This window comes from Convolutriloba macropyga, chromosome 10 (assembly GCF_964194025.1).
Source record: "Convolutriloba macropyga chromosome 10, txConMacr16.3, whole genome shotgun sequence".
In the NCBI taxonomy this organism is placed as follows: domain Eukaryota; kingdom Metazoa; phylum Xenacoelomorpha; order Acoela; family Convolutidae; genus Convolutriloba; species Convolutriloba macropyga.
This window is the reverse complement of record NC_134477.1, coordinates 58988631-59005391: the sequence shown is the minus strand read 5'-3', so window position 1 is coordinate 59005391 and position 16761 is coordinate 58988631. Positions and strand designations below refer to the sequence as shown.

General features: G+C 35.7%; 1 protein-coding gene across 5 annotated transcripts in view; it reads right to left on the bottom strand.

Annotated features, from left to right (window-relative positions):
* Positions 1–308: 308 nt before the first annotated feature.
* The window catches only part of LOC142348229 (bifunctional 3'-phosphoadenosine 5'-phosphosulfate synthase-like), a 30222-nt gene continuing 13769 nt past the window's right edge, over positions 309–16761 (bottom strand). For all 5 annotated transcript variants that reach the window (XM_075399512.1, XM_075399510.1, XM_075399511.1 and 2 more), the window contains 6 exons: positions 13568–13789; positions 9117–9216; positions 8482–8627; positions 2916–3058; positions 1462–1637; positions 309–873 (listed from right to left, as the gene is read on the bottom strand). In XM_075399512.1, coding sequence (XP_075255627.1) covers positions 675–873; positions 1462–1637; positions 2916–3058; positions 8482–8627; positions 9117–9216; positions 13568–13789 — 986 coding nt within the window. In that variant the 3' untranslated portion in view covers positions 309–674. The remainder of the gene's footprint in view (positions 874–1461; positions 1638–2915; positions 3059–8481; positions 8628–9116; positions 9217–13567; positions 13790–16761) is intronic.

The window sequence follows — 16761 nt, the reverse complement described above, 5'->3', positions numbered from 1 at the left end:
AAAAACAGAATGACAATGCTGGTCGGAAAAAGTTCAGAGCAATATAACTGCGTGTAGAGATTAAGATATCGAACTATTTTGTTACATTAAACGAGTACAATTCATATTACTTCGTTTTTAGCACTCGCATTATAAACACGGAGGGTAGGGTGGGAGCACCGACGGTACTCGTTTACTTCCACAAACTGTTCACAGGTAGCTAAAAAAATTTGGCAATTTCAGAGAAATATAGCCCACAAAGTGATGGTAATATAGCAAGTAGGGTAAATAAGGATTTCAAAAGTGGCCAAACTCAATAATGGAGAAGGTACAAGAAAAGAATTTGAGAAAATTCATGATTTGAGGACGAATTATGCAAAGTATAACTATCACCAGATTTAATTACTGTAAACCCGCGATGCAGAAATCTATATCACTATCTGAAACTAAATCAGTGAACATAGATACAAACTGCTATCTAGATTTAAGTTATAGATCTAGCTTCAACCCTCATTTCAAGTTCTTCTATTATTAATATTGTGCGTTCGTCAGATATTGCGTTAAACTTTTGGTTCAAAAAATTGTCATGTTTGTGAGTGAATGGTTGATTGCCTTCGATGTCACGGCTAAGTTGAATCCTAATTTTCCGTTCTTCAAATCGTCTTTGGTTCTTCGAGATTATCGATATTGTCCAACTACTGTTGACCAGCTGCCAGTTTTTGGTAGAACTCAGCCAGCACGTTCCACGCACTCGGGGCCATAAATCCATCTGGCGGAAGCTCCCCAGATCGGGCAAATCCCCTCATTTTTGTTCCCGAAATGAAGAGGAAATCGCCTTTTTTCTCGGGGTCAAAAAAGTCCATTTTACCAAGTTTCGTGTTGTAAGCTGCTACCCTTTAACAAAAAACGATCCGATACAAGCAAAAAAGTTTAATAAGATAGAAGATTAATGCTCCGCTACATTGCTCGAAATTTTCTGCAACTGACGATTTGATCACCATTGGGACAGAAACGAATACCATTTTTCTACTAAGAATCAATAACAATAAGCTCTAGTCCAACAAAACTCTAAACTACTCGTTAAGCATGTGTCTAGAAATGAGATAATTGGCACGTGAAAAATGAACAAAGACGGAAACCAATAGAATCTTAATTTAAGTTCAAAATCCGTCGGTTTCTGGTCTTTGGTATTAGTCACGTGAATTATCTCATTTCTGGATAAATGGTCCTTTTGCGGGAACGATAGAAGTCGCTAACGATCATGATTTGATAATTATGATATTGCTCAAAATGGTATTAGGAATAATGGATCTTTTCCGTTTGTGCCCTCTCTAGTCCGTCATGAACCTTCCATCCCCCAAGTTACATCATACGTGTATCAGGGGGTGCAAATAAAATACACCCACTCAGCTGAGGGGGGGGGTTGGTTGGACAAACGGAAAAGATCCGAAATACTATATTCGAGAGTCGTCAGAAATTTACCTGAAAGGAACAATCTCGAGTGAGTTGAGTCCGGGAGCCATGCCCAGCACTTTCCTTCCGTGAGTCGGTTCGTAGATGTCTTTCTTAGTTTCAGGGTGAGGCATTCCAGCTGGGTCTCTTCCCACAATGTAGAAGTTCGCACCCGCAACCATTCGCGTCTTGCAGTGCCATTGCACCTAAAAGCGAATCAATAGAGAATGTAGATATATCAACTGGAAAAAAAATTCATTTCGCCAATGCGAGGACGAATAGCGAAGTCTTGTGATCTTCATTTGCAATTCGCCCAAGTAACGGAATTTATACGGAAATTATTAAATTTAAACACTCGACTACCGTAGAAAGAATTACCCTCGAACAACATGCGAGGGGTAGGCTTTGATTCTAGCTCAAGCATTATGAGGCCAACCTCAGGTGGCGACGATAAAAGCGTTGAGGAAGGGTCCAAAGTCGTCATTCGAACCATGAATATCAGCCTTCTCAAGCTGAGTTTCTTGGCCACTTCTCAGAACAGTACACTTAAAAGATTTAGGAGAGCTGCTCAGAGACTTATGCACTAAGGCATTACCAGTTAATTCCGTTTTTCTTTTCGAAGAAAAGTGGAATCACTAGCGGAAGAACATTCTAGAAGAACACAGTCAAGCAAAAATTTTGCATAAGAAAGACACATATTTACAATACTTGCTTCAAACTTAATACGTTCAAGAGCAATTATTATTTATATACCTCACTAATTCATTGTTGCAGAGCAGATAGCAGCTTTTCAATTTGTTTAAGAAGTCTGTTATGCTCCTTTGCGAACGATTTTATTCAACAGATGAGATGATTTCAATTTATTAAAGCGATGCAAATCTGTTTTACTGACAATCTATATAAGCTTTCTTTTTTCAACTGCAACGCAAAAAAAATCAACCGAACTACCCATAATTTTAAATACTGCCAACTCATCAATGAACTACCGAAAGTTAGATTTTTGTCTAGCGCATTATTTTAGTAATACTGCGCTAGACAAAATTCTAACTTCGGTAGTTCATTGATGAGTTGGCAGTATTTAAAATTATGGGTAGTTCGGTTGATTTTTTTTGCGTCGTCTATGCACATAAATAAAATCAAACCTAAATAAAATTTTACTAAGTCCTCTATACACATAAATAAAATCAAACAAATTGCTCGCGAACGACAGGCCGAACAATTTAATTCAGAGGGACTGTAGCCTAGATTTGCTATATTTGCAAGAAATTCCGACCAAGGAGGGGTTCCAAACGTGAAAAAGTCACCTGAGAAGTTAAATCGAAAAAAAAAATGTTCTTGCAAACCTTTTCATGCAAAAATTTTGCACAAAAAAGACAGACACGCTTACAATAATTGCATCAAACTTCGGTCTATCGGAGGAGTAGCCGACAACGACCATATCGACATCAATAGTAGCTTCTAAATGTCAATATAGGCTTTCATACCTCAGTGGGTCCAGCGTACATCATGGGAGAGGGGAATATAGCCATGACAGTTGATTCTGGATCCAATACCCCCTCACTCAACACTGCCTTGTGTTGTTCCATCCTCACTGGAAGAGGCACATCATCGTCCTTCGTCCATCCACCTACACACGCACGTGAACAAGTCACAATACATACAAAGTGATGTCTTTTTTGTCAATACCACCCTTCAGTACAATCAACACTAGCACAATTTATCAATTTATAAGGTTAAAAAATTGTCACGTCCAAGCAGGTATAATATAACCACGAAGTTGGGGGGGGGGGGTAATCAATAGAGCCCAAGACCAAAATAATAAACATTAAAACATTAAAACTAGTGTTTATCGAGGATGCGGATATTAGATTGATTGGAGATCTGGGCTATTCTAATTCCTTCAGAAAAACCCACCCTCAGGCTCACAAAATACCCGATTTACACGGAAGTTTGCTGATTTATTAATTAAAGTCAATTATACAAGCAGGACCAATTTGCTGGGTAATCCTAGTTGTTGGAATTTCCGATTTTTTGAGCTTCAAATAAGAGTTGAACTATTTTTGGAAGATTATTATAAAGCAAAATTTGCAAACCACCATCTTAGCTTCGTTCTAATTCCAAACCAGAGCCAGAGACTTCTAGGGTGATTATGAAAGAAAGAATTAAATTCTCCGATTTAAATAATATCAACTTAAATATAAATACAAATACTACAAATATGGAGAGGGTGGACAAACGGGGACGTGTAGACCCACCTAAAATCTGCCCTGTGTTATATGATAATTTTTGTTTAACTTTATTCTGAAATAAAGAGAAAAAAACATTTAAACATAACCGACTAACGTCGGGCAAATTGCTCTCAAACGACCGGCAAGCAGTTGGCTTCGTAGCTCTAAGAAAACTTAATGCAACCTGGGCGCTACTTATTTATCCGCTTCTGAAGACGAAAGTCAAATGGCTCAGACGAAAATTAAGCCAAGCGAAAAAGTGCATAACATAGCCGGCAGATTGCCGGAATAGCTGCGAAAGAATAGACCTGCGTGCCATATAATAGAGATAGAAACAGATAAAGATCTAAATTGAAAAAAATTGACGCCGCTCAAAAAACTAGGTAAAAAACATTCAGCGATAAATTAATAAAGCTTGTTAAAATTCATTCCGCAGAAGCCTCTTATTAGGGACCTTTACTGCACAAATGAGTTCCTTTGACTTTAAACAAATTCAATTTAAACTTAAGTTTTAAAGTGCAAAAGTCATTTTATTGAGTGAGGTAAGTCACGTATGATCAAAATCTAATCACGCAAATAACCTAAAACTTTTGCTAAAGCGAGTGAGAAATGACGTCACGCGCGCGAATGCCGTTAGTGAGAGGAAGAAGTCAATCAGAAAATTTGACTTTTTCAGCTTTGCTGTGTGAACAAATGTAAAACGAAAAAAGAGCGTCAGACGACGAAACAAAAAAACCAAGAGCACCGCAATATAGCTTCGCTCAGCTTACAGCTTCGCAGCTATAAAAAGACAAACAAGATTAATATATTTGCTACAAATTGCTTTTGAGAGCAAATAATGATTTCCAAAAATGGCCTGTTAGGTCAATTATGATACAAACATTTCCACTATAACTCATTGTTAATGAGGATCAGAGATGACGACATTACGCCATTTAACAGCAGCTGAAGTGCGGCATCAACAAAAAAAAAGAGTGGGAAAGAGAAAACGTGAACGAGAAAGTGAAGGAAAGAAATCCTAACCGACAGATAAATATATATATATATGTATATATATATATATATATATATATGTATATATATATATATGAAAATTTTCCATGATGGGATTGCACTCTGCAACTTATAGTTTTTATAGCCTTGTTAGCAAATAAATCAAAGCAAAAAACTGAAAAAGGCAAAAATAAAAAAAGTTTTCAACTTCGCAGTAAAAACAATTTAAAAACATTTTTGTCTCAAAAGTTCTGTCAAGCAACCCATCTCCAAGACTTAAAAAGTTTCGTTGGCCACTAATGGTCGTTAACCTCAGAAAAGGACAAAAAAAATGAAAAATTTTGGAAACCATTGCAAATTTTAACAAAATCTTGCCAAAATTCAAGATATTAATATCTTAAGAGCCATTTCATTGTCTCAAGAGACTATCCAGTATCCATAATTCAAGCCTGAAACAGTTTCACTGGCTAATAAAGATCCATACACTTGGAACAAAAAAATTTTCTGCAAACTTAAAAAAAATGAAATTTATCAAAAAATTACTAAAACTGGAGTCATAAAAATATTGAACACCATTCCATTAACTCTGGAAACTATGCAGCAGCTTATTATGAGACCATGGAGGAGGTGTCAGGGCCTCTGGTGCCAGAACAAATCCAAAAACAATTGCAATATTTTAAAAAACTAATCAAATTCGTGATATTAAAATCTTGAAGAACAATTGCTCAAATTCGTGAAGAACATCCCATTACATCTATAAACTATGCAATAACATATTATTAAACCCTATAGGAAGTTCCGTGGCTCTTAGAGGCTAGAAAAACAAAAAAAAATGACAAAAAATTCAAAAAACCTATAAAACCCAAAAAGTTTTCTAAAACAAAATTGTTAAAACCCATAATATTTAGAAGTTGAAAGTTAACCCATGACCAACAAAAACTTTCCAGTAACTTATTATCAAGCCCTAACCGAGGTTTTCTGACCCTTAACGCTCAAGAAAACCTTGAAGGACTATGTCAAATAATTGAAAAAAAATGGCAAAAATTGTAAAAAAAACGCTAAAATTTGTGATGTTTAAATCATGCAAGACATTCCATTGCATCTAGAAATCATACAGTAACCATAGAGAAGGTTCCTTGGCTCTTGAGGTTGGAAAAACCTGAAAAAAAACAACGAACATTTTCAAAAAAACTTTAAAAAAATAAGTTTCATCAAAAAATAGCTAAAATTTGTGACATCAAACAGTTGAAAAACTATTCCCTGGCCAACAAAAATTTGTCAATAACTTATTATCAAAACCCTTAGGTTTCGCGGCCCCTGGGTCTGGAAAAAACCTGAATAAGGACAATTAAATGTCAAAAATGAAAAAAATTGCCCGTTTTGTCTAAAAAAAAAAGCAAAAATTCGTGATGTTGAAATGTTGAAACCATTCCATTACCACTAGAACCTATGCAGTAACCTATTATTAAAACCTAAAGGAGGTTCCTTGACATCTAGGGCTGATGAAAATCAAAAATTTTCAAACATACCCGGAAGATTGCCGGAAAATAGCCGCCGTTGATTCCAATAAGCATGATTGGGATTGAAAGAACAGAAGATATTGAAAAAAAAGATTTTTGTAAAAATATTTATTATGTCCGATTTATTTTCATGGCATTTCGTAGTTGAACATACTTCTGTTTCCTAGAGAGAGGCTACAGGGGCTACTACCAATACCAATGAGCATTAGAGATGGTAACTAAGACTTATAGGAACGACGTTCAAATAGCGGGCATCTAAAATTCGGCTTTACGGGTTTATCGTCTCTATTTCTGAAAAAATGAAATTTATCAAAAAATTACTAAAACTGGAGTCATAAAAATATTGAACACCATTCCATTAACTCTGGAAACTATGCAGCAGCTTATTATGAGACCATGGAGGAGGTGTCAGGGCCTCTGGTGCCAGAACAAATCCAAAAACAATTGCAATATTTTAAAAAACTAATCAAATTCGTGATATTAAAATCTTGAAGAACAATTGCTCAAATTCGTGAAGAACATCCCATTACATCTATAAACTATGCAATAACATATTATTAAACCCTATAGGAAGTTCCGTGGCTCTTAGAGGCTAGAAAAACAAAAAAAAAGGACAAAAAATTCAAAAAACCTATAAAACCCAAAAAGTTTTCTAAAACAAAATTGTTAAAACCCATAATATTTAGAAGTTGAAAGTTAACCCATGACCAACAAAAACTTTCCAGTAACTTATTATCAAGCCCTAACCGAGGTTTTCTGACCCTTAACGCTCAAGAAAACCTTGAAGGACTATGTCAAATAATTGAAAAAAAATGGCAAAAACTGTAAAAAAAACGCTAAAATTTGTGATGTTTAAATCATGCAAGACATTCCATTGCATCTAGAAATCATACAGTAACCATAGAGAAGGTTCCTTGGCTCTTGAGGTTGGAAAAACCTGAAAAAAAACAACGAACATTTTCAAAAAAACTTTAAAAAAATAAGTTTCATCAAAAAATAGCTAAAATTTGTGACATTAAACAGTTGAAAAACTATTCCCTGGCCAACAAAAATTTGTCAATAACTTATTATCAAAACCCTTAGGTTTCGCGGCCCCTGGGTCTGGAAAAAACCTGAATAAGGACAATTAAATGTCAAAAATGAAAAAAATTGCCCGTTTTGTCTAAAAAAAAAGCAAAAATTCGTGATGTTGAAATGTTGAAACCATTCCATTACCACTAGAACCTATGCAGTAACCTATTATTAAAACCTAAAGGAGGTTCCTTGACATCTAGGGCGGATGAAAATCAAAAATTTTCAAACATACCCGGAAGATTGCCGGAAAATAGCCGCCGTTGATTCCAATAAGCATGATTGGGATTGAAAGAACAGAAGATATTGAAAAAAAAGATTTTTGTAAAAATATTTATTATGTCCGATTTATTTTCATGGCATTTCGTAGTTGAACATACTTCTGTTTCCTAGAGAGAGGCTACAGGGGCTACTACCAATACCAATGAGCATTAGAGATGGTAACTAAGACTTATAGGAACGACGTTCAAATAGCGGGCATCTAAAATTCGGCTTTACGGGTTTATCGTCTCTATTTCTGACTTTAATTTTTTATACTGACTCTGTTTGATTTGAATTGCTTTGCTGAGCAACTGATGTTCAAAAATCACTTTTAGCAGAATCAGAGAAGAGAGAAACTAGCCTAGAGAAGTCCAAAAGATTTCACGCAAAATGTTGAAAAAGCGGCAAAATAAGGTAAAGCGAAACACTTTTTTGTTCGACGAAGTAAAAAAAATTAGGAGCGCTATAATAGCCGGCTGAGAAGATGAGGGCGGCTATTAAAAAGCTTGAAAAAAATTTTGCAAAATAGTTTAAATTTGCGCGTTATTAGCGAGCGGTCGTTCGTCAGTATCAAGAAACGGGTGGGGGGTGGGGGGGGGGGGGGGTGCACCGAGGGCTGATGGGGGGGGGGGTCAACAGTGGAGGGGTCTTCAACCTCTAAGAACCGCCCTTCACACCATAAGTATAAGTCTCCAAAACAGCTAAACAGAGGTGAAAGGCTCTAAGAGCGCCTAATACCCGCTGGGCGCTACCTGTTTATCCCGTTTTTGAGGACGAAAAGTCAAAAGCGTCAGACGAAAAATCGGTCAAGCGAAAAATCACATAAAAAAGACCGACAGGACCAATATAATTGCTATACTTCGTTTGAGAGCAATTAAAAAGGTTCTCTTTTCTCCCCCCTTTTTTTCATTCCTATGTGACGAATGAATGTCAAAATATTTCGCTCAGAAGGCTGTTAATCTTAGTTATAAACTTACCCAATGGGTGCAAGAGTAGAGTAGGGTTCTTGTACCCTCTCTCCAGCAGTCGTCTCCTCGTGTCCTGCATGAGAAGTGCATGTCCATTGTGAATTGGATTCCTCAGTTGGAATGCAAACACTGCATCAGCACCCAATTCCCTGAACCTGAACGCACGAACTCATCTTATTCACGCATTCCGTGTTGTTCCAGACGTAATTTGTAATTGAATTCATCTCAGCAGTTAAATTTACCTTTGATCAATGAGAACAAAATAGATCCCAAAATAGTTTGAGTTTGAGTTCTATTTCCATCCCATTTTTTACCATGCCTTTTTCTATTTACACTTTAATTTACTTTACACATTCTATTTACATTACAATTTAGTACATTTTATTACTTTTAACATTACCTGTTTCTGTGCTACACGAGAAGAGAATTACTAATGAGAACAGAACAGATCCAAAATCATTTCAACCATTTCAATAGCAAAATCCACATTCCAGCTCGGGACACCACCACCCCCCCCCCACTTCTAACATATACGCCCCATGCATAGAAACCGATTTTCACAAATAATTTTAATGATCATAAACGGGGCAAATGTAACGATTGTTGAAAGATATGACTAGAGTTGAGAACTGCTGCGAACATACCTGTCTCTAAGTTGGTTGGGGGTGAGTCTGTACTGATCCAATCCATCATTCCATGTGATTCTCTCCAACACTTGCAAGTCACCACCACACAGCCAGTCGCCTGAACAGCCAACAAAAATATACCAAGGCACTCAAACGGGTGATGGAAATAATTGTAACATAACCGACTACGTTCGGCCAACTTGCTTTCAAACTGTATACGGGGGTTCAATTGAGGGCATTCTTTAGCCGGTGCTGAAGTATAATGGCAGTAAAGGGCTTAAAATGATGGCATTAACATTTTAGTAGTAAACCGCCTCGAATTAAGCTAGCGCTTTAAAATCTGAACGAGAGCAATTTAGATCACGCAAAAATCAAAAAGTCAAACGAGATAAAAGTCACTCCCCAAGAGTCAAAAAGTCAGACGAAAAATTGGTCAAGCGAAAAAATGCATTTAAAAGATCACATGACTAATATAATTTCGACAAATTCGTTTGCGAGCAATTAATAACATTCTATATTCTAAGTGTCAAAGTGTCCTCATTTGGTGTGTAGATTCTCCTTATTCGGTTAGATTTTAAAATTACACTTAATTTAGCTTCTAAACTGAAGGCTATTAAGCATAATACTAATGTCAGCTACCAAAAGCTTAATGATCCTTGATAACCTAATGCACCTAATGACTTAAGGACCGGGCACCTTTTGACTTTGACCGTATTCACTACATTGCGTAATTCAATGCATGAAAGAATTTAAAATCCATTCAGTTGAAACAGTGAGTGAGGTAAGTCAGAAGTCAAACGTGAAAACATGTAAAACAAAAAAGGTGATCAAAAGGTAAAGCAAATTTAAAAAAACAGCAGGACAAGTCCTGACGTACAATTCAAAGAATTTTCATTGACTAAGCAACAACTAGGCCTAGAACGGACTATGAATGAATTGGGAAAACCATTTCTGAAAAAAAATCAGATAAATTAAAAAAAACTGAAAATCAATGTCAAAATGCCGCATGTGAACAAAAAATCACCAGCTATTAGCAGCATCAGATTAAATGATAACACAACAAAAAGTGCAGTAAATACTTGCAAACTCAAAAATTCACTAAATTTTTGAGAAAAATTAGTGTCAAAGTGATGAAAACTACTAGCTGTTAACTGGAGCCATTAATTAGGTTCTTCTATGCCTCATTGGCAACCAATTAGACCTGTCGATGATGGTACTAAGTGATAAGACAACAGATAATTTTAAAAAGGGGGCAAAATCTAAACTTCATATAGTGGCAAAGTCATAAAAAATTTTAGCTGCCCCATAATGAATTCAAGCAAAGGCAAAGAGGCATAATTACAACACATGTACCGTCTTAAAATCACTGAAGGAGAGGAAACTCTGAAAACAGAAGTCAAAATGAAAAAAATCATCTCAAAAACCGCCAAATTGTCAAACGCCAACTTCTCACTCCCCTTTAAATGTATTTTGTCACGCCCCAAACCTACTGGATTTTTCGCTCTCTTTAGTATTTCAGTGTGACCAAAATCACCACTCTAATTGGACTTCACACTGACGTGAAAAAGCCAAAAAAAGCGTGAACAGATCTTAAAAAAAAGACAGCGCACCAATACAATTTTCAAATTCTTTGAATTGTAAAAAGGACAGCTCCTAAATAATAGCCGTTGAGGCTGACGACGGCTATTAAAAACAATTAAATGAATGAAAAATTTCAACAATTCAGATGTCATCAAAGATTTTGGTTAGCAAGGTAATGACTTTGTTTCCATGAAAACGAACCCATGATTTTGAAAACAGGACCTGCTACCAAAAATATCAAAATAGTAGCGGAGGTTGTTCTGAATTAAGCCCTATCAGTTATCACTTAACGTTTCAAGCTTTATCGATCCCACTGAAAGAAAGTTGCGTTGTTGACTTTTAATCAAATCAGAGAAACAGCACTGACACTAACATACAGGTTTTGGAATGAATGCAGGATTAACAGAACTTTTTTTTACAAATTCTGTTCAACAAACTTATATTGAAAAACTGAAAAACAGGCTGTTGTCGAACAAGACAAATTACGTTGAAATGACAAGCCAGGGAGCAAAATTTTGACTCATTCAGCCGGGGGATAAAGGCTACAGCTTCCCTAAACGGTTCAAAATTATCCAATAAGAATTTATTAGGACCACGAATGAAACCAACTTTGGCTGAGTTTTACAGTAAACTGGCAACCACTCATACCAAAAATTAAGCCATCTTGCGTGAATAAGTCATTTTAAAAGTCAATTGGACCAAGAAAAAGTTGCATTGAAACAAAACGTCTCCAAAGTTGCATTGAAACAAAACATCTCCAAAGTTGCATTGAAACAAAACGTCTCCAAAGTTGCTCGTAAAACGGAAAATTTCGATGACGAAAAATAAACCGACTAACGTCGGACAAATTTGTCCCGAACGACAGGCGGAGCAATTCAATTCAGAGGTGGCTGTAGACTAGATTTTTTAAGGAGGCAAAAACATCCAACCAGGGTGGGATTCGAAACCGCGACCACCGGAGTCCCTGACAGACGAACTCATCACTCGGCTATGAGACCTTTGTATTTCCAACGCTACAATCGCGTCTACTCTAGCAACATACTTCAATTCGTAGTGAGAGAAAGTGATATCATTTAAAAATGAAAAAGCATACGAAAGTCACTTGAGAAGTCAAAGAAGGTTCTAGAAGAAAAACTCAAGGTCAGGCGAAAAATTTGCATAAAAAAGACACCCATTTACAATCAATGCTTCAAACTTCGTTCGAGAGCAATTAATAACGCTTAATTATCTTGCCAATAAGTGATTCTTGCGGACGTTGAGAACACCTAATTAATTATCCAAGCTTATCGGCTTCAATAAACATTTCATCGAGGTAGATAGTATTCAAACAACAAATTCTTCTCTAAATTCTTCGAGATTGCAAATTGCCTCAAATTTCAGAGTTGATTAGCATAAATTTATGAATGATACAACATTAAGCCACTCCAAAATCCAGAAATTATGCTCGTAAAAGATCATTAGAAAAGTCCAACGTCTCAGGCAGAAAAATCTACCAGACCTTGGGAAATGAAAATTCAACTTCTCAGCAAATTTGAGAACGCTTGTTCGAGCACGTTCTTAATATATCAATGATTTCGTTTGAAAAAACTCGATGTGGTCTGATTTCGAACTCCATTTAAAGGGAGGTTGGAGCACAGCGTAGTACAATTGATTCTACCTGCCTGGTGGAAATAAGCAAAAAAAACAGCAATCAACATTAAAAAATGAAGAAAATTATCAAATTACAAGTACTTCGATTACATGACAAAACAACCACGTGCTAATTGCAACAAACATTCGCTTGAAGGTAATTAGGTTTAAAAATTTTGCCGACAAGTTTCCGGAAAACAGTAGAGATCGAGTTTCCGGACCTCCATTTGGATTGAAACAGGCGACCAAATGAAAAAAGTGAGCCTGTTATTTGCAAAGAAGATAAAAATTTGGTGGGTAAATTCAGTAATTCTATTGATATTTTTTTTTTGGGGGGGGGGGGGGGTACAGTGCTTGAATTTGAATGAAACTGCGACTGTTAGATTTGCAGCTCTAAGTCTTACTTCATTTTACTTGCCATTAAATTGGTTTTTCTTAAGTTTACATCATAAACAATATCTAACTAGAAGGGAATAAAGTTGGACGAATTGCTTTCGCGCGACACGACAGGCGGGGCTAGATTCAATTGTAGTCTACAAAAGCCTGCGGGTGGTAGGTGGATAAGATGTCGAGCTTTCTTTAGACCACTACTAAGATTTAGAAGAGAAAAGAAACATCTTTTGATCCACTATTGATAGCAGAATAAGAAAAACGGAGATTGAACTTGATAAAATTTTTTCCTAAGTTTCAAAAATTGTTCTAATTCAGTGTGCAGTTTCAGTTAGATTCTAAACCTATACTTACTTCAGCTTATAAACTGAAGAGCATTAAGCTTAATATTAATATCAGCTAGCAATCGCTCTAATGAACTTTGATAACCTAATGCACTATGACTTACTGACCGGGCTTTATCGGTTTATCCCGTTTCTTTTAATTTTGCTCCTTTGACCTTGACCGTATTCACACGGTTGTTATCGCCACCGAGAAGTTATCAAACTCCGAGGCGAAGCCGAGGTGTTATGATAACTTCGAGGGCGCTCATGTTTGGTTTTTTTTAGACTACAAGTTTATCAAACTGTTTCCATCATTAGACTGCAAGTTTAGCACCAATCGTTTATCGCTACTGTTTACTTAGTAACGGTGGCGATAAAACTGTGATAAACTCGTAGTCAAATGCTGAAGTGTTTTTCAAGTGTCGATTGGGGATTAAAATTTATTACACTGGCAGTTTATTTAACTGCTGTTATCGCAACAGGTGTTGATTAATTGTTTTGAACTTCATTCGCGAGCGTTTAAAAGACCTTGAAGCACCCACAAACCTGACTCGTTGATCATTTTTATGTAAGGATGGTCCGGATGACTGAGTCCAAACTGCCTGGAGACCCTCTCTTCCTTCCTATGTTCGAAAAACTCTGGACTCCTCAAAACTGCCACTGGTTTCCCATCAAAATTGAGAGCAATAGAGGACGCATCTAAGAGTCTCTCCTTGTCCTCTGTTGAAACTGGCAGGACTATTGGCACTGATTGGTTGATCACTCCGCCTGTAACACAGGTGTCTATAAAACATGGAAACAAATACTCGGACTCAAAAACAGATATTGTAAGTAGGATATCCGATTCTTTTTGGTTTGTCCAGAAGCTAACAATTACTTGCTTTCTTACAGTTCGCTGCTGTAATTTTAAATTAAAAGATTTATTTAAAAATAATCAGATTTAATAAAAATGTCTTGGAATTCATATTTGAGCTTTCTTTAATTTCAAATCTGACTGTCAATTTTATTTCACTTTGAGTTTGCATAGAAATATCTGCACAGGATGTTCATAAACAACATACTTACCGCATTACCTGACCTTCAAAGTTAAAAATTCACATGACGAAGTACTACAAACGACAATATAGCATATCAATTACAAAAGAATGTCAAAAATTTCACGCTGACATTTCATGCAAAGCTAGTGAATCTAATCTATGCGGCAATTCATGCGTTTCTAACAAAAAGGATATCATATTTTTGTTTTAATACTTTGAGTATTTTGTCACAAATTTAAGCTGTGATTTTAGTTAATTTAGTTTTTTCACTACCATTGATAAATCTGATGCTTTCAGAAACTATACCTGCTATACCTGTAAACAATCAAACTTATCACACTTCGGCAAATTTGAGAAAATTATAAACTTTCCGATTTTAAAAACGGTGACCTGAAAGGCAGAAATTAATTACAAAAGCTTAGCAGACTGCATACTCTAATCTTTTGAAAAAAAATAGTTTCAAAAAGTAGGTACTACAAGACCATTTTTTGTCAAATCTAATTTTTGAGACGGTCTCCTGAACCGCAAATTCATCTTCGCAAATAACAACTCTTAAAATTCAATTTAACCTACAAAGCTTTGGCATACTTAAATGATACAGCCAACTTTTATTTTTAGAGCTCCACTAATTTAGTTGATATCAATTCATAGCAAACAATATAAATTTAAATAATCACAAATGCTGCCAAAGTTAATCATTCTAGGCGTAAAAATTTCATTATTTTCAGAATTTTATAGAGGCGAATCGATAACATAGCTGGCATATTGCCGGAAAATAGCCGCGATAGATGCTTGTGGCTATGACCACCAGTCCTCTAATAGACCACTAGACTTTTTGGGTTCGATTCGGACTGTCATTTTTATGAGACACATAAGCTCTATAAGGAGAAAGCCCTAATATGGCTTTTCAAAATTAATATTCGAAATCAAAAACTCAAGACTCTAATAATCAAGAACAACGCATATATGTCTGGCACTACCTAGATGCACACTTTGAGTTCAGAAGTCATTTTATTGAGTGTGGTAAGTCACGCAATTGACCTAAGAAACAAAAACGCGGGAAGCAGGGTAAGACGAAACAAAAATCTGTTAGACGCGGTTAAAAAAATAGAAGCGCAATAATAGCCGCCTGGAATTGCTGACGCGGCTATTAAAAAGCATTCATTGTTTCGAACTTTATCAGCAAATTAAGTGGATCTACAAATCACAACAAAATATATTCATAGACCGCTTTCTGTGCCACTCATTGTAAATCGTTTGTTACCAAAGTTATGCCAATTAAACAGTACACATTTTTAAGAAAAAAAGATTACCAAAGAAAAAAATTGCTAATTTCAAAAAATTTGCTCTTTTGAGATAAACTTAGACATCTTAGAGTTTTGAAAAACCATCTGCTCATGCTAAAACAAATCACTTGTAATAGTCTTTTAGTTGGTCAACCGAGAAAGAACGGAACTAGCCTCACATCAGGCGATGGTAGATACGCGTTCATACAGCTTATAAAAAATGAAATCTTGAAATTCTAACGTGAAAAAGAGTTACTAAGTCGGAAAAATTCACAATAAATCCTTAAAGATTTGAAACTGCATATACATCATCTGATCAAAATGCAAACATTGTAAAAATACATTTTTGGTGTATGAATCTTTTTTAAAAGTTCATAAGACCTTATTGTTTATTTTTCCAAACGTTACTATATCTGAAACATGCAAACTCAAATAAGCACGTGTTAAAAGTTACGTGTTAACAATTGCAAACCAATTGTATTTTGTTAACATACCCGGCAACTTGCCGGAAAATAGCCGCCATTGATTCCAATAACCCCTATTGGGATTGCAAGAACGAACAAATTAAAATTGATTTTTGCACAATAAGAGTTTTAAAGTGCAAACTTTTTTGAGGTCAATTCATAGTTTGACATACGACTGTTTTTTAATGAGGGTATACAAATTTTAGCAAAATTGCCAATAAGCATTGGAGATGGTAACTCAGGATTATTAAAACAAATGTCAAGTAGCTGGCTTTATGGCTTAGCACGTCTATTTTTGATTACTTTTTCGTTACTCCGTTCATTTCACATAGCTTTGCTTAACAACTGCTGTTTAAAAGCGCTTTGAACAGAATGATCGAAGAATGAAACTAGCCTAGAGAAGTCTAAAATATTTTTCGCAGTTTGAACAAGCTGTAAACTAAGGTAAAGCGAAACAAATTTTTGTTACACGAAGTAAAAATAGGGCCGCTATAAGAGACGGCTGAGCAGATAACGGCGGCTATTAAATACACTAAGATTAGGGTTAGGTTTCATCTCACAATCTAAAACATTAAAAAAAGTTTTTTCATCCTGCATAATGTTACCTGTTCGTGTAGTGTATTTCAACCATTTATTCTTTGATCTTTGCTTGCTTAGTTTATTCAACGTGTGAAGAAAATTTCTGAAAATTGAACCGTTACTCTGACTTGACTTACATGATGCTCACATTTATTGCAATGTCTTTGGTGAGGTTGAAACTTTTCTTGTCGTTTTATAGATTCAAACCTTCATAAGTCTGCTTTAAGAAACTTCTATAAGTTGGAGCGCTTTTTGAAGAATTGTTTGCTGGAAGAAACGATCGCGTGTAATATCATACAAGGCTAAGAAAACGCAAACCTTACATGTTAAACTTAATTCATCTAGTTTCTGTTAATTGCATAAAAAAGACAAAT